General features: G+C 38.1%; 1 protein-coding gene across 1 annotated transcript in view; it reads left to right on the top strand.

Annotated features, from left to right (window-relative positions):
* The window catches only part of LOC149812065 (small ribosomal subunit protein bS21c-like), a 53,960-nt gene extending 36,851 nt beyond the window's left edge, over positions 1-17,109 (top strand). The window contains exon 2 of the mRNA XM_089992723.1: positions 16,707-17,109. Coding sequence (XP_089848849.1) covers positions 16,707-16,821 — 115 coding nt within the window. The 3' untranslated portion in view covers positions 16,822-17,109. The remainder of the gene's footprint in view (positions 1-16,706) is intronic.
* The last annotated feature ends 2,689 nt before the right edge of the window (positions 17,110-19,798 follow it).

Genomic DNA, 19,798 nt, shown 5'->3' with positions numbered 1-19,798 from the left:
TCACATTTTCAAATATTTCACAATTTGGTAAAAAATAAATTTAAAAATGATATCTCTATCTTTCATACTGATTCTGGAAAGAATTTTTATCAAAAGAATTCAAAGATTACCTAGATTTAAATGGTATCACACATCAAAAATTTTGTCCTTACAATCCACAACAGAATGGTTTAGTTGAAAGAAAACATAGACATATCATAGAAACAACAAGAACTTTGGTTATTGCAAACCAAGTACCTAAATTTTTTTTGGTTGAAGCCACATTAACTGCAATTTATCTCATTAACAGAGTGCCATCCGCTTCTTTAGAAAATGTATCATCAATTGAAAAACTTTTCAAACTAATTCCTAATTATTATAGATTAAGAGTCTCTGGGTGTAAATGTTTTGTTTTTATTGATAAGAATGATATGCTTTCTCTCCGTGCTATTCCTTGTATCTTTTGGGGATATGCGAATAACCAAAAAGGCTATAGATGCTTTGATTTTAGAAATAAAAAGTTATATGTTTCAATAAATGTGTCTTTCTTATAAAAGGAAAGGTTTTTTGAAATTGAAAAATCTAGGAAAATAACTGAGTATTTCTTGTTGGATCTAATTCCAAAGTATGACGATTGTTCAGAAAGTTAGAAATGATATAGTGAGTAAAGAACAATCTCGTGATAATGAGATTAGAGAAGAGCAACTTTATAAGGATCAAAGTTGTATCCAATATTCCAGGTGTAGTGATTCTGAACATTCATGTGCCTTTGAAAAATACACCGATAATGAAAACCATATAGAAATACATACTAGAAGGTCATCTAGAGTATCAAAACCTCCCAAAAAATTTGTCTCTTATGATTTATTTTCACCTAAGTACCAAGCCTACTTTGCATTAATACATTCTTACATAGAACCCTCGACCTATGCTCAAGCAAAATAACATTCTAAATGGGAAGAAGCCACGAAAGTAGAGTTAGACGCCTTAGAAAAGGCAAATACTTGGATTATCTAAGATATTTCCCCAAGAAAGAAACCTATAGGTTGTAGATGGGTGTATAAGGTAAAAACCAAGAGTGATGAAACTCTTGAATGATACAAAACTAGATTAGTTGTCAAGGGATATTTCTAAGAATATGAAATAGATTATGAAGAAACAGTTGCCTCAGTTGCTAGGATGACCACTGTTAGAACCTTAGTAGCCCTAGCATCTGTGAGAAGGCCAATATATCAAATAGATGTTAAGAATGCATTTGTTAATGAAAATTTAGTTGAAGAAGTTTATATGGAAGCACCACCTGGTATAACTATTCCTAGGAAAAAAACTTTTCATTTAGATAAAGTTCTGTGTGGTCTTAAACAAGCACCAAAGGCATGGTATGACATGTTTAGTCAAGTTATGCTTGATATTGAGTTTCAATCTTGTCTGACTTACACAACTTTGTTTATTAAGATTTCTGATGCAGATATTATTATTCTTCTCTTCTACGTGGACGACATGATTGTCACTGGAGGGGACAAATAGGGAGTTGAACACATTAAAAAACTTTTAAAAATACATTTTGAAATGATTGATTTGGGTTTTTTAAAATATTTTTTTGGTATTGAAGTTGCTTATTCTTCTAGAGGTTATTTGTTGACTCAATCTAAATTTGCTCTAAATATTGTTGTCAGGTTTGGAATCTCATATGATAAGAAGATTGACACTCTCGAACTTGTCAATACTAAAATGAGAATTGATGATGGAGAACCACTTGAGAATCCAACACCGTACAGACAGCTTATCAGGACACTTTCTTATTTTCAATTACAAGACCTGATATAGCTCTTGCAGTTCACACAGCTAGCCAGTTTCAACATACTCTCACCTCTGTTCATATGAGAGTAGTTTTGCGTATTATTAGATATATTAAAACTTCTATTTATCGATGCCTTTTTTTATCTGCTTCTTTATCTTTAGATTTAACTGCTTATATTGATGTTGACTGAGGAGGTGATCCTAATAACTGACATTCAATCACGGGTTTTTGTGTTCTCTTAGGTGACTCGTTGATTTCATGGTGATGTAAGAAGTAGCAGAAAGACTCTCTCTCTCTTCAACTGAATCTGAATATCGAGTCATGGCTACAACCACTATAGAGGTGGTTTGGCTAAGAAGATTGTTGGCTGATACGGGCATCCAAATTAAAGGAGCATCACGAATGTATTGTGACAACAAAAGTTTTATCTACATTACCAGCGACTGGACCTTTAACAAACGAACCAAACCAAATGTATTGAGATGGACTGTCACTATGTACGAGAGGAGTATCTACATGACACTATTGATCTTCTCTATGTTACTCAGAATACCAGTTGACAAATTTCTTCACAAAACCTCCCGCTGCTCTTAGATTTCACTTTTTCTTAGGCAAACTTTTGGTTATCCAACCGTAAGTTTGAGGGAGACTCTTAAAAATGTATATTCATTGTATATATATATATATATAACTAAGTTAAAACTAGGTTAGTTCTTATTGGACTAGTCAACAATTGGTTGACTAGTCAATCGAGTCGTTGGAGGCTGTGAAAGAATGGAAACCCTATTATTGACAGTGAGAGAGAGAGAGAGAGAGGAAAGAAGGCTCAGTCGATCGTGACTGCCTTCTCATTCTATTTAGTGTAAAACACTAGGGTACGAAAATACCCCTTTACATAATATTAATTTACAATACATGAACTGGATCTGAACCCGATCCATTACACAAATGGATCGGGTCAGACATACACAGTGAAAGTAACAATGCCTTCTTTTCAGCCTCCCTCAAGTTGTGCATGGTGTTGGACCATGAACAACTTGTTCTTCAAAAACCAAAATCTATCCTTTGTTAACCCTTTAGTGAGGATATCAGCAACTTGTTCTTTAGTTGACACATACATGGGCTCAATCTCTTTGTCTTCAACCTTTTTCCTAATAAAATGTTGATCTATTTCAATGTGCTTTGCTCGACTATGGTAAATGGGATTGAATGACATGTTGATGGCACTTTGATTGTCACACAGTAACAGTGACCTAGCAATCGATTCTCCCATTTCAGTCAGAAGATGTCTTATCCATGTACCCTCGGCCGTGGCAGTGGCCATCGATCTGTATTCAGCCTCAGTGCTCGATCTAGCAACCGCCTTTTGTTTTCTACTGCTCCAGGATACCAAGTTTGGCCCAATGAAGCTGCAGTAACCGGATACTGATCGTCGTTCATCTGGATCACCCGCCCAATCAGCATCAGCATAAGTAACAATCTCATGGCCACCGCCTGGATCTAATTCTTCCTTGCCTTTGTATATCAGCCCATCACCCACTGTACCCTTTAGGTAGCGAAGTATACGTTTGACTGCCTCCATATGTGACACACGAGGTTCATGCATAAACTGAGATACCTGATTAACCGAATATACTATGTCGGGTCTAGTAAAAGTCAGGTATTGCAACATGCCAACTAAACTGCGATACTTAGTGGGATCTCCATATATATCCCCTTCTTGTGAACTCAATTTCTGATGGATGACACTTGGAGTTGTTAACGGCTTACAATCTGTCATGCCTGCTCTGCCGAGAATGTCCAACGTATATTTGTGTTGAGTAAGGGTAAGCATATCATTTTTGTTATCAACTTCTACCCCAAGAAAATATCGCAGCTCTCCCAAATTTTTCATCTTAAATCTCTGATTTAATAACTTCTTCACCTGCTCAATGTGGCTTTTACAATTTCCTGTGATGATGATGTCATCTACATATATCAACAGAAGAGTAGTGACTCCTTGTTCATTGTGAATAAATAATGAGTGATCTAGAAGAGACCGAGAAAAGCCATGTCGTTGTATTTCTAGAGAAAAACTGTCGAACCAGGAACGAGAAGCTTGTTTCAAACCATAGAGTGCTCTCTTTAATTTGCATACATATTTTTTGGCATCTCGTTCTGCATATCCAGTGGGTTGTTCCATGTAGACCTCTTCTTTTAAATCCCCGTGCAGAAAAGCATTTTTTACATCCAGCTGGCTCAATGTCCATCCATGTTTAATGGCTAGACTCAACACAATACGAATGATCCCCATCTTAACTACAGGACTAAAGGTTTCATCAAAGTCTTGGCCTTCCTCTTGTGTGAATCCCTTGGCTACAAGTCGAGCTTTGTACCTTTCGATGCTCCCATCTGGTTTATATTTTATCTTGTACACCCATTTTGACCCAACGACATTTCTGTTCAGTGGTCTAGGCACAATCTCCCATGTGCCACATTCATGTAAGGCCTTCATTTCTTCATTCATTGCTTCTACCCATCTTCTAGAGCTCGCAGCTTGATAGAACATAAGAGGCTCATCCTCTTTACATATGGATGTCAAGAATAGCTGAAAGTCCAATGAAAATTTTTTATAACTTACCCACCTGTCAAGCGGATGTCGAATCCGTGAAGATCTTCTGATATCCATTTGCTGCGAAACAGATGATCCAGAAGGATCCGTGTTCATACAAGGAATGAATGAGGGTTCTTTCTCTTGTCGAGTGTATACAATACCCTTATACCTTATTGGCTCCAAGTCATGTGTGACAGTTTCCTCCGTTTGGGTCTCATTGGCTGAATCCTCATGTGGCTCATTCTGACTGCAATTTTCTGGACAGTCTACTGTACCATTGGAGAAGAGTTCTGAATTTAACCATGGGTAGTATACCTCAATGCTGGAGCTTGAGTTATCAGTATCCACCATAGTTGAATTATTATCCTGATCAGCAAAGTTCATTTCATCGAAAATAACATTCCTTGATATTTTGACACGCTTAATCAGGGGATCATAACACCTGTACCCTTTGTAATCTTCGGCATATCCTATAAACCTGCATTTCAAAGCTTTATCTTGGAACTTGTGCCTGAGTGAGCTATCAATGTGCACATAACAAACAGACCCAAACACACGTAATTCATGATAATCAGGTTGTATGCCAAAAAGAGAGAAGTATGGTGACTTATTTTCTAAGATATTCATGGGCAAGCGATTTATCACATGAACTGTGGAGTGGAAGGCCTCAGTCCATAATGATGTAGGGAGATTGCTCCCGTGCATCATGCTCATTGCAGTCTCAACAATATGTCGATGCTTCCTCTCAGCAATCCCATTTTGTTGAGGTGTATGAGGGCAAGACATTCTTCTCTTTATCCCATTATGTTGAAGAAAATTAACAAAATCACTCGAGGAGAATTCACCTCCTCCATCACACTGGAAATTAAGAATGTTGGTAGAGAAATGATTTTGAACGAAAGAGTGAAATTTCTGGAACAATCCAAAAACTTCTGATTTGTGCTTCATAAAGAATATCCAAGTATAACGTGAGTAACTATCAATGAAAATAAGATAGTATTTACTGCCAGAAAAAGAAGTAATTGGAGCAGGACCCCAGACATCTGAACAAATGACCTCAAATGGCCTTGAAGCTCTTTTATTAATGGAAGCAAAAGGTAAGACATGACTCTTACATAGATGACAGCTAGAACATTTTGTATCAACGACTTCTGAACTCAGACTGGACTTAGGAATAAGATTATTCATGACAAGTTTTTCAATAAAATGGCGACCACAATGGCCAAGACGACTATGCCAAAGTCTTCGCTTATTACTTTCAGAAACATTAAATAAAAAATCAGAATCAAAGACTTGACGTTGGTGAGGCTTCAAGGATGAATAGTTGGGATGAATGAAGGATCTCCTTGGAAGATGTACATGTTGCCCTATCGTTTTCCTTCAGCGAATGTCCTCCTCGTGCGAAGATCCTTGACATAAACAGAAGAGGGAGTAAATTCAACTGAAGCATTTGCATCATCAACAAGTTTTGAGACAAAAACAATGTTCTTTTGAATATTAGGAGCATGGATGACACTTGGAAGTTTAAGAGAGGACTTCGACATGTGTATAATGGCATTTCCAGTGTGTGAGATGGCATGATGTGATCCATCTCCTGTGACAATGCTATTCTTTCCAACATAAGGTGTAAGAGTCAAGAGTTTACCTACATCACCTGTAACATGAGTAGCTGCTCCGGAGTCGACATACCAAGTTCCTTTGTCATTTTGTTTCATATTCAATCCTGCCAAGGCTACCAACAACAACTCTTTTACTTCTCCATCCTTTCTAGCCTCTGCTTGTGGAGCTTTCCCTTTGTTTTGAGGATTAAACCAACAGTTCGCTTTAATGTGCCCTTTCTTGTTGCATAGGAAACAGGTGGGAATGGGTCTTTGTCCCTGGACATTGGGTGTTGGGAGTATGCCACGACCTCCATAGCTATTTCTCCCTTGTCCTCCTTTTCCTCGAAAAGAACTTCCTCTACCTCGACCATAACTCATTCCCATAGCCAGCACATCTTGTGTTCCGGAATTCCCATGAGAGGCTTCAGAGGAACCTTTCAGATTCATCTCATATTGCAATAGTTTTGCACGAAGATCTTCAAACTTTGGAAGTTCTGGTAAACATAGTAAGGTTGTCGTCATAACATGATAATCTGACCCCAATCCACTCAAGGTTTGTTGTACTTTATCTTTTTCACTGACAAGACACCCAACAACAGCCAATTGATCTGTGATGCCTTTCATTTTATTCAGATATTCCATAATAGACATGAAATCTTTCTTCAGCATTTGAAATTCTCGCTTAAGAAACATAATTCTTGCCTCAGAGATTTGTGAATATGTTTGAACTAACATATCCCACAGTTCCTTTGCCGAACAATCATCAGGAAGAGCAATAAGGACCTCCTATGAAAGAGTTGAGGTGATATATGCCACTAGCGATTGATCCCTCTTCATCCAAGCAACATATTCTGGATTCTTGTGAAGAACAACATATTGTTCTCCTTTATCGTCGGCCTTTTCTTGCGAAAGGAATTCTGGAGACGGTGGGACCGATCCATTAAGATGGCCAGAGAGGTCCTGACTTTTTATAAACGGAATAATATGTCTTTTCCAGGTTAAGAAATTGCAGTTATTCAGTTTTTCAGATACTAGTTGACCGAGAAAACTTGAGGACAGACATGATTGCCCGTGAGTAAAATCCATTTGGTGAATATCTTTGAATCGACGCTTAGGTATGAGAAACAAAAGGCTCGGCTAACAGAACACTACTATCTTTGAATCGACACTTGGGTACGAGAAACAAAGGACTCGGCTAATCAGAAAGATTTTCAGATTGACATCGATTGGCAGGTAGCAGGGAAACACATATTAAATGCAGAGAAAAAAAAACATCAGGAAAAACAGCAGTGAGGAAATCACAGTTCAAGAGTTGGGTTAACAGTGATTAGCAGGTAGTAGGAAGAACACACAGATTAAATGTAGGAAAAGCAAAAAGAAAAACAGCAGAAATTAAACCACAGATCGAATTAACACAAAGGAAAGGGGAACCTGATTTAATTAGACACAGGACACAAATTTTGCTGATAGAAGCACACAGATTGACGCTGTGTTTCTTTGAGATTCACGGCTGATAGGTCCAGATTCACGCTGGAATGAGATTCACACAGCTGATAGGTCCAGATTCACGCTGTGTTTCTTTGAGATTCACGGCTGATAGCAGAGAAGATGACTGTCCAGATTCACGCTGGGATGAAAAGCACACAGCTGATGGGTCCAGATGCACGCTGGGTCTTTCTTCACACAGATTCACGCTGGTTCACAGTACCACGCAGATTCACGCTGGGGATTTCTTCACGCAGATTCACGCTGGGGATTTCTTCACGCAGATTCACGGCTGATAAACCCACGCTGCTGACGCTGATGGATTTACGCAGATTCAAACTGTGATACGCTCCCAGATTCAGCTTTGATACCATGAAAGAATGGAAACCCTATTATCGACAGTGAGAGAGGGGAAGAGAGAGAGAGAGAGAGAGAGAGAGAGAGAGATTCCACAGGAAAGAAGGCTCAGTCGATCGTGACTGCCTTCTCATTCTATTTATTAAAAGTGTAAAACACTAGGGTACGAAAATACCCCTTTACATAATATTAATTTACAATACATGAACTGGATCTGGACCAGATCCATTACACAAATGGATCGGGTCAGACATACACAGTGAAAGTAACGATGCCTTCTTTTCAGGCTGGTCCAACAACTCTAAATAAAGCCGTTTGACCAGCTCCAACGACTCTATGGAGCTCCCATATTGTGTATAAATAGGGGATGAATCCCCTCTTCATGTAATGCTTCTTGCATGGATTCTTCTTGAATAAAACTAATATTTTTTATATTTGTGAGTGTCTCTTGTGTGCCCATTGAGTGAGTTTTGTGTGTGAGCCTATTTTGTGGTACTTTTGGTGGATCTTATTGTGGCCCTTTTGTGTATCCACTTTGATGATTTGGAGAACATTGTTGGAGGTCCTCATTTCCTTACGGTGTGCACAAACTTACACTAAAAAGAACAGGAGGAATATAGTCAAGTATATTGTTACATCATATGTGATTGTCTGCACTATCATTTTCATATGCACCTCTAGCTTTACCTATTGCATCAACACCAATTCACATAGACCAAGGGAATGACCACATAAGAATACTTCTCAAATTATAAGCTTTCAAAAAAAATCCATATTTAATATTTCCCTCTATCAGTAGGTCAATAAATAAAAAGGAGTCAAAACTCAAAGTGCTAGTGGAAATATTCCTTGCTCCCATGCATTTTGGTATTGAAACAAGAATTTTTTTTCATAAGAGACACTTCCTCAAATTCATTCTCATCCATTATCTGCATGTTTTTGTGCTCAAGATACAACTTGATAGTTGATTCCCATATTATAACAGCATTTTCTAATCTCTTGATTGTCTCATGCAATTGGGATACAGTCAACTAAAAGTCCCAGTTTCTACATCCCTCAAGAGAGAAGCTCCAGCAATTGATCGAAATTTACCAAAAGGCAAGCCCAAAATCTCTGAAACATCAAAGTGACAATTTCTAAGCTGTATCAGGCTCCCTTTTTTGTATAATAAAGTGTTCCATTTATCCATGTATTGCATTGCACTAATAGACCATGATATGGCTATTTGCCTATTTGTCATCTAGTGCTGGGATTAGTAAATTGTCAACTTAGTTGCTATGTCACACGGACTCTTCTAACAAGGCATCACACCCGAGTCACACCCGCACCTATGTGGGTGCGACACTTGGACACGACTTCCTTTGTGTCAAGTGAAGTCAACCACATTGAGGTCCATTTTTGTCCAAAAGTTGATTCTGTTGACCCTAACCAAGTCCAGTTATATCTATATTATGTATATAAATACATAAATGCACACACATACACTTAGTGTTAACTTAAAACTGTTCAAAATTATATATATACCCTCCCCGTACCCCCGCACCTAAGTTTTTTTAAAGTGCCGAATCGCCGCATCCACATCCGCACCCGCACCCGCACTTATGTGACATAGCTTAGTTGAGATTCCTATTGTAACGCCCCGAAATTTTAACCCAAAATTTGAAGATTTTTTTTTTTTTTTACAGCGGAAACAAGAAATAAAATAAGGTTAAACATTTCGAGACATTACGGTGGAGAGAAAACCCAACACATTTATTTCATTTCAATATCAATGAAAATCATCAGAGTTAAAATCATAAAAGGAACCCAAGCGATCCCTGGAACAATAAATCCAAAAATCTCGATCCGATGCCTCATCCCGCAACCGCTCATAAACCCTATTCTTTACCTGAAAAATAGTAAATTGATTGGAATTAGACTACCACGTCTAAGTAGGAAAACTGTAACTCTAAATGCAGGTATATCATGAGTCCAGTATGAGATGTGGGTGTCATAGGTGATTTTTAACATATACATAAGCAAGTAAGCAACAACAAAAATCAACAGTCATATACAGGAGCAGGTAAACAATTATGCAATAACAATAACTGAGCAGGTAAGGCATAGTATGCAACATTAATAAGCAAGTGAGGTAGGCGATGCAACAACAATAACAATAACATGCATAACTTTCATGTAATAGTTCAATCACCTCGTATTTACCCATTTCAGGATTTCAGATCATTACAATTTCACAATATAAAGCATACTGAAAAATATGCAAATGTCTCTTTAATGACTCCATCACAGTGATACCTAACTGTTCTAATTGATGTTTATCTTTTCTTATCCCACGGGTACACGTGGGCCAAGGCAACCATCTCAGAAGAAAACGTTTGGGGGTATATTATTCAAGGGTATTTTATTAACCCGAACATTTTAACTAAGACTGAAATCCCAAGGAAGCGGCCAGTGACCGAGAGAAACTCCCAAAGGCCAAAACCAAAACACAGGATGCATCCCTAACTTCTGCAGAAGAACAAAGAGCTACCACCTAGGACATATTGGTAGTCTGGGTCCCCCAACTCCGAGGACTGGGGACCAACGAGTCACTTTAGCTCGAAACAGTTAAACACGTCCCCGGAGTTTTGTACCACCTACCCTCTCCAAGGTAAGCCCGAATCTGAGTGGGTTAATCTTTTTATTTAATTATTTTCCCGAAGTACAGGGCATTTTCCCAACTTCCTTCTACTACCTTAGCAGTAGATGTCAACCTTAGTCATTTTACCAAGGTGAAATAAACCATCCAAATCCTTTTTCCATATTGATTGCTTAAACCCACTCAAAGTGCTCCGGTGCCTTTAAACCAGTCAAGCACACAAGCCTCGGTACCTTTAAACCAGTCAGACCATAGAAATTAAATTTAAGTTTCTCATCAATGTTATGGTTATTACCCAAAGTGCTTCGGTGCCTTTAAACCAGTTGAGCACGAATGCCCCGGTGCCTTTAAACCAGTCGGGCAACAATATTATATTTTCATTTTCATGTGGATTCACATCATAACTTTGATGGTCTATGCATGACCCTCAACACACTGGCTTGACATTCATATGTCCACAACCAACCGACCCATAGGTTCGATTACCAGATCATCATTCATCATCATTATTATTATTTATTTATTCTTCGATAACAAATTGCCTCAACGTACCATTAGGTTTTGACTTGTGACATCCCAACACAGGGAGGCATGTATTAAAAGCTCTGTTATACAAGTAGAGACACTGTTGGTGTCCTTTATTGAGCATGCAGAGTAATCTTAGAGATTTGGTAATACAACTATATACATTTCTCCAAACACATTCTCATTTGAACATTCCACAAGATATACAGCTTAGTTGGCGTTTGATACTTCCAACAAATATGTAGTGTTAGGCAAAAGTACTTCAGAAAAATATACAGCTTAACATGCATAAGAACATTGGAAAATAAGCATCTTAATGGCCATTTGAACCTTCTAGATGATATACACTTAATGGACATTGGATCATGAGTATCTACATATCATAAGTATTTCCATAATATAGCCTAGCAGCATACCCATATGTCTGAACCAAACACGCAGTTAAACGAAACGGTGCAACATAATACAAAACTTATAGTCAATGTTGTTGTAATCAAGTGAAGTTAAATTCCTACTGATTCAAGAACTCTGAACTGTGAAAGTAAACCATAATAGTGCACTAACAATCAGTATGGTGAAAACAGGCCATACCGTTGCAATAAAAGAAAACAGTGCTCTGAATAGGTTAACGACATCTATCCAGAAGATAACAAGATATGTTAGTCAAGGTATAACAGGATACAAAATCAATATTAATTGATCAGTCGATAACATGGTGGTCAATTAACATTAACAGGACTTCAATTAACACTAACTGTTCAGCACCTAACCAGGTAGTAAGTTAACTCTAACTTATCAGCAATTTACAAGGCATGCTATTCTAGTTACCCTATGTACAGAAAATCACAGGGAATGACAGAAATAGAAACAGTATATGGCGTACAGCTTGTGCCCAGAATTTAACATTGAAACATAGTTTTGCCATGGAGCAATTTAATTTCCACTACTAACCTACCCCGTCTAAGTCATTCAACCCTTACGTTTACCCCTATTTATCAATTGAGAACATGTAGGTCCTATTTAATTGGCTTCAGGAAGTCCCAGCAACCAACCCAACATTCCATACAACTATATCTTTTTCTTTCAAAGGTCACCTCTTTGGACCGTTATAATTTCAAAAGAAACTCCCTAATTGAGTTTTGTATTCAGTTTTGATAAGACCTTACCACATCTTTTTGGCTACTTACAATAATGCAGTGATTGATTTTAACAAGAGGAACAACAACGGAATGGTAACTGCCCTGTACCCAACAAAACAATATTTCCTGCATCATTTAGTTCAAACAGAATTCGATTGAAATCAGTGCATTCAAACTTCATGTTCATCAAACCCCATCCGTACCAGTTTCTGTCGAAATCCATACCTCCCACATTCCATGTTAAGATCAGGCTAACAATGAAAAATGTATTAAATTTTTTTTTCTAATGTCACTCTACAGATTCAACATGTGTATGATACAGATTTTGTATTATATGTGAGCAAGCATATCAGTAAGCCTTATGGCATATTTTCTAGACTATTGTTCAACACTCAGTCCACCCGAATGACTGGATAATTTCTCATAAAGTACTTGAGATAATCGTTCTACTGAATCATGGAAACATCCACAGGAAAATCGAAATCCCATAAAGAAAATTTTCACATCACAATACCATGCATACGGGACATCCACACATGAAAAACACCAAAACCCTTTACCTAAATTCCAAAGATTTGATTTGGGGGTTTTCCTTTTTGGTTTTCCCACGCACACATCCGAGCATATGTATAGCCACAGGAAGAGCTACAAAGATCCTACCTGTTCCGGCGAGAGGGAGGAGGCTGCCACGATTGGGATGCCACCGGTGTTCACTGCTCCACTATCGAGCACGGTCAAGAGGAATGGAGAGAAGAGAGAGACAGTGGGTGTGAAGCAAAGAGTGTGGCGAGAGCAGGAGGCTGACGCTGTTGGGGGTCGCTGGCAAGGCTACCGGAGAAGGGAACGTCGGCAGCGGCTGTCGGGGAGGGATTGCGCAAGGCTCATCGGAGATGCAGCAAAGAGGGGGAACGAGAGAGAAAGTGGAGGAGGAGAGGGGATGCGAGGTGAGAAAAGAAAGGAGTTAAGTAGGAGGGTGTGCCTCCGAAAAGGAAGGAGGTGGTTACCTCCTTCACCCTCTCGGCTGCGCATCATCGTTCCCCAACCACCCCTCACGACGAGTTAGGGTTCAAAAATGAACCCTAACAATTGATTTATCGGGTAGGGGCTCTCCTTTTTTTTTTTAACTCTTTACACTGGGCGCGGTCTGGGTCCAAGTCCGAGACCCGAGATCCAACCGAGTGTTGGATCCGCATCCCTCTTGTGATCCGGATCCGTAAGTTGGATCCATATGGATCCAAACGTAAATTTATAAAAAAAATATTTATATTTAATATAGGTTTACTATTGTATTACTATTATTATTTATCTAGTTATTTCTAATATATGTATATGATATTATATATATGGACCCCCAATTGATATGGGTCCGTTTACGTTAATCAAAAATTGACATAACTTAATATGGATCCAGGATCCTTTGTGCTTCGTAAATCTTTTTAATAAATTTGGATCCAGAAATCTAGAGTTTTAATTATATGATTTGGAACTATGGATCCAAATGAATTATTATGGATCCAACTAAATATACATCGATCCTTACGGTTTCCATACAAGGATCCAGGTTAATATTGAAGTTCCGATGTCGAAGATCCAAATGCCATGTTATGGATCCGAACATCGCCTAGGCTATACCAATCCCACTAAAGTGTTGTAGACCCAAGATAGAAATTTTACCATTAAAATTTTGATTTAAACTTCATTGATCCGCCTCATTCATCCTGGATCCAATATCAAATTTGATCCCGATAATGAGGATCCATTACCAGAAATCCAATCCATTTGACCGAAATCCATTGTTAAATATTCAATTTAAGGTTCGTGGTCCGATATCTAAGATCCGAATGGAATATCAGAGTTCTAAACAGGATATTTGGGATCCAACATTGAAGATCCAAATAGGTTATCCAAGATCCAATTACGAATAAATAAATAAAACAATAAAATATTCTTGTATCACCTAAATGACTTAAAAATCTAAGTTTATTTATCTGATAAAAATCGCGGTTATTACACCTATTCCGATGAGAAAAAAACCCTCACTGAGCTCAAAGGTCCTCGCAAAGTTTTCATATGCTTTCTTTCTCTTTGTGCTTTACGCGACTTAAAGCTCCAAGAGGCATTCTGTTGAGCCCATACCAAGGGAACAGGCAAACCACAACAATTATGCTTCTCTTCAACATTATAAGGCAATCTGACACTCAACAAGCTTGGAGTCCCCATTAAACTTAATAATGCCTTGTAGCCTTCTCATCCCAAGTGACAATGACAGTGTCCCCAAATTTCCCACTCCATTCTCTTCTCTCCCAAAATTAAGAAACTAACTACAACAGTGGCCAAATAACACACTAAGAAGTGAATCAATTAACCCACAAAAAGAGAACAGAAAAAATAAAAGGGATATCCCAACCTGTTCTCTTTGAAATCAGTTAACCCTATCATCACCTCCAGAAACACCTAACACAACAATACAAGCAGTAATTAACCACACCGAAAAGCCAAAATTCGATTAAACCCCCAAAAAATGAATTACATTCATGGGAGGTCCCGAAAATTTCTCCTCCTGATCTTCAGAACAGGTCTATCTGAGAAAAAAAACACATCACAAACAAACTACTAAGATTCAACTTCTTTTATATATATATATATATATATATATATATATAGAGAGAGAGAGAGGAGTATGTGCCTATCAAAGTTAGGAGCCTACCACAAGCGAACGGGTTTTGGGGGTGTTTTTCACCAATCTGTTCCTGCAGATGCATTTAGCGTGGTCGATTTGCTAGAGAACAACACTTGGGTCGTGTTTCTTTAATGAAAAAATGTGAGTTTTTCATCTTGAATATTTATGAAAAATGTAAACCATCGATTTTCAAACCTTATAAAAACCTACCCACATGTAAGAATTGGACGATCCAAGAGTCCGTTCCTATAAAATCAAACATGTAGAATACATATGTACGGAAACCCTGCAGAAGCCCGGTAGGCTGGCAGTATGCACAGAGCGGATTTGGCAGCTACCCCCCCCCCCCCCCCCAACTCTCTCTCTCTCTCTCTCTATCTATATATATAGCATCCTCTAAGAAAATCCAGTTGTGTAATTTTACTTCACGAATGGATACATACATGGCCATCCTAAAAAAGAAGTAATGGAAGAAAATGGATCGGCTAAGATATATATGTACGAATGGATGCATACATGGCCATCATAAAAAAGAAGGAATGGAAGAAAATGGATCGGCAAAAATAAAACAAATTTTTCATTGAAATCCTTTTTTAAGATAGTAAAAATCCATGATAAATAAAATAAAAGAACACAACTATATGAGCTTCTCAGTTACATTGGTGAGACAGTAATATGTGAAGAAGTCAGCAACCATGCAAAAAAGATCATATGGAAGCCTCTTTTGAGTGAATTAGTTCATTATCTTTTGCAGTTGAAAGGTTTGCATGATGAGAGGGATCCTCTTGTTTTTTTCATGAATTTGGATTGGAATTAATCTTCAACTCCAAAGTTAGAAGGCCTATTTTGAAAGGTTGTTCTGATAATTTGATGACTTTTCCCATTTTCTTTTTTGCTGTTAGAATTTTAAGACAGTATTTGGTTTTTTGAGGCTAAAAGATGAGAAGTTCGAAAGGCCCACTTTTTCATTTTCTGTAATAATTTCAGGGGGGTTGTTTATTTTTTGACATCCTACAAGACTAGAAGTCTAAAAGTGGTCCACCTTTCCAATTTTTTTACATTTTAGGAAAATTGGACTAAACCAGTTAATAAGTAAAAACAAGCCGGAACCAGGTTATTAGTTCATACCAATTTTCACATGAAATGTGATTTTCTTATTAACTGGATTAGGCTTTTTCAAAATCAGCCAAGCTGACCTGCTTTTCACGGTATTGTTTTGGAAGCACTACATGCTTTGAAGCACACTGCGAGATTGAGAACTTGAAGATTCTACTGAACTGCAATATTCCTGGATGAGTAGCAGGAGTGGATGCTTTATTGGATGGTTATGTAAAAATGCTAGAAATTTTTAAAGAAATTTGTCAGTTATTCTTCATTTATGCATCTTCATCATCCATATTCTTTTTTGAACCAATTGCCAGGTTATACAATAAGACAGATGATCATTTGGCATAGAAGGATGATGTACCAGACAGGGTGCCACCTTGTTTTGCTTGTATCTTGTCATCTATTGATTAATATTGAGATGAAATGGAGGGGCCATAATCACTTATCCTAGTAAGAATGGAGTAAGAGAAGTCCTCTCTCCTGTCACACTGTCTCCAAATTCTCCTTGAATGGGAACTTGAATTGTGGAGGCATCAGCATGAAGCTATGGCTGTGCATCCCTGTTGTGCATGCTGATGATACTCTTTTGTTTGTTTCAAAACCATCTGAGCTTCTTTGATGGTTGAGTTTCAATTCCGGACTATCTTGGGGATAACAAAATAATAGAATAAGCTATTGTCTTATATTTGTAGCTATGATTATTATCTGATATTCTTTGGTTTAGGTGCTTTTTCTGTCATCTCTCAAGTGAAAATTTAGGTAGGGGATTCTAGTTGTTTTAACGCGTTTAATTATATACAGGCGGCCGATGGCACCAAGGTTTCCATCATCAACAGAAGGCGACTCTGCTGGGTCAAAGAGGACTGAGGATGAAGATGATAACTGGGATCTTCCAGAAGGGGACCTTCCTTACTGACTGATGAAGTTTCATATATTACTTTTTCAGAGAATAGCTCATCATAAGCAAGCATTTCTATTTAGAATGACAGAGCTGAGCGGAGCTGAAACTGTTATACGCTACCATTGGAGCCGTATGTTACCTTTTCATGTTGAAGATGCTCTTTTAGTTTTTGTGCTAGGTACTTTGAGAAGGCATCATGAGATTATTTTTTGGTTTGTTGAACTTTGGTTTCTTGTTCAAGGCAATCATTTCTGTTGTTCAATGAGCAGTTGGAGCAATTTGAGAGTTTCAAACATTTTGAAATATGATGAACTGACTCGGAATGGTGAAGGCATGGTAGAGGCTATAGATGTTGGGCCTTCCATTGAATTTATATTTAAGAATCTAAGATTATAACCAGAGCAATTTTCAAAGAGAGTGTTTGTTGTGGTACTGAACCACCATTACTTATGGTGGTACACTCTTAATCTCTAAAAGAAAAAGATTCTTCTCTAGGAACGGAGTTGGAAGATGCAACTAACCTTTGGATCATGCTTAGCATTACCTATTTACTATTTTCATGCGTTAAAGTTGATGCCAAAATGATGCTTTGAACCATTTTTAAACCATTCTCATCTTCATGAATTGTTAGATTGAATTTTTACTACCTTGAAAATTGAATCTAATGATGTATTAGAGATGGTTAAACCTTTTTTTTATAGGCAGAGATAGTTAAACCTTTTTTTTATAGGCAGAGATGGTTAAACCTACTAACATGATAAAATAAATCTTGTTAAACACATTTGTGCAGTTAGAACCCAACATTTGGTGGCTAGATCTACACAGAAAAGAGTGTACCACTGTATGTATTGTGGTTCAAAACATAGATTTTCTCATTTTCTAAGGGTGTATCTATTGTGGCACAAGGATATTGAACCACCATAACTTATGGTGGTACACTTAATTTACATAGATCTAATCTTCAAGATCAACAACTAACTTTCGGATCATACATAATGCAATCTATTTACTATGTTTATGCATTAAAGTCGACTCCAAGATGATGTTTTAAGCCATTTTTAAACTGTCATCTTCATGAATTGTGAGTCATCGATTTTTTGCCTGCATGAAAATTGAACTTAATGATGTATTAGAGATGGTTAAAGCTACTAATATGGTAAATAAATCATGCTAAGGGGATCTGTATGGTTAGAGACAACATTTGGTGGTTAGATTGATAAAAAAGGTGCTTATCACAGCTCAAACCACAATAGATGCCAACTAATCATGTATTTACCACCAATACATGATCAAGTTTGCCTGCTTGTAACCCCATTTGACTGACACCCAAAATCAGGTTGAAAACCTGGTTTTTGGTGTCAACCCAAGTTTTAGTGAAAAACCTGGTTTGGTGGTTCTTTAAATGCTACCAAACCTGATTTAGAGGGGAAAAAACCTGATTTAGAGGCAAAACTGGATTTTTAACCCAGTTTTGAAAAGCACCTCCCAACTAGATTTTGCAACCTAGTTCAGCGGAAGGGCTCATCCTCCAAACCCTCCCTCCACCCCTTAATCACACAGCCCCTTTACCCCCTTCTATGGAAATCCTAGATTATGACCATTTTCTGGTAGGGAACCAGCCAAAAAATGGTCAGCTGGTGTCGTCTGACTAGTGGCTGGCTGAAAAATGAGCCAAATATGTGTACCGTTTTTTACAAAAATGACAATGTCTGGTCATTCTCCAACCAGTTATAGCTGAAAAATGACCGGCTGGGGGAGCCCTACTATCTGGATCAGGTGTTGCAGCAGTTCGGTCTCCAACTGGAGATTCTATTGGCATCGATGGGTAACAACTCTTCATTTTCCCCTTAGATGGAGGCGGGAGCGGAGAAGATGCGGGAGGAGGGAACCATATGGAGGCAGAGGGGGATTTTGGTAATTCTGATAGCACCCTGGGAGCAGTCGAAGGATGATGTGGAGAAACTAGGATGGTACTCCAAAGTCTATCTAGTTCCCCTTAATTGCCGAGAGGGTGTTGTGTGTTCTCCCCCGAAGATGCAGGGTTTGCTACAGTGCATGTTCGAGGGTCCAAATGAGCACCACGTATATAAGCACGTGGGGGCGCGTATCCCCATGTGTGTCAGCATCACTTAGCGTCGGAGTCCGGTGTGGTTGCAAAGACTTAAGTACCCTTTCCCGTCATTCCCATCATAAAATGATGATTCGAGAAAAAGATAAAAATGCCCTTCATCTAGAAAAGGGAGGATGATCTTAACTCTTCAAAAAGTCCAAACGTTTCATTTTCGCCCTAAGCAGTAAACTCCTATGCTGCCAGCGGATGACCCTTTGACAATGCACCATCTGCTGTAATAGGAGCTCCCTTTGATGACACATCATTTGTCATCGTCTGTTGCCGTCGAAGCACCCTTTGTCGTCGTCTGCTACCGCCGAAGCACCATTTGTCGTCGTCTATTACCGCCAGAGCACCTTTTATCGTCGTCTGCTCGTGAGAAATAGTTGAACTATCAGAGGAATCGATATTTTGTCTATTGTTCATCATGATACCAGGATGCAAGCGTCGAATTGAGTAAATAGAGAATAACGATTTACAACAGAGATAATGGTGACAGCGTCAAACTGAGTAGACAGAGAGCAGCGATTTGCAACAGAGATCAGATCAGAGAGTAGCAATTTACAATAGAAATCAGATCAGAGAGTAACAATTTACATAGAAATGAGATCATAGTAGTGATTTATAATAGAAATCAGATCAGAGAGTAGCGATTTACAGTAGAGATCAGATCAGAGAGTAGCGATTTACAGTAGAAATCAGATCTGATCTTTGTTGTAAATCACTACTCTTTGATCTGATTTCTACTGTAAATTGCTACTCTCTGATATGATCTTTGATATGATTTCTACTATAAATCGCTACTCTCTTATCTGATTTCTACTATAAATCGCTACTCTCTGATCTGATCTCTATTATAAATCGCTACTCTCTGATCTGATT

The sequence above is a fragment of the Nuphar pumila genome, chromosome 17 (assembly GCF_984573655.1).
Source record: "Nuphar pumila chromosome 17, dmNupPumi1.hap1.1, whole genome shotgun sequence".
Classification (NCBI taxonomy): domain Eukaryota; kingdom Viridiplantae; phylum Streptophyta; class Magnoliopsida; order Nymphaeales; family Nymphaeaceae; genus Nuphar; species Nuphar pumila.
The sequence above is the reverse complement of the archived record's forward strand: the minus strand, read 5'-3'. Positions and strand labels throughout refer to the sequence as shown.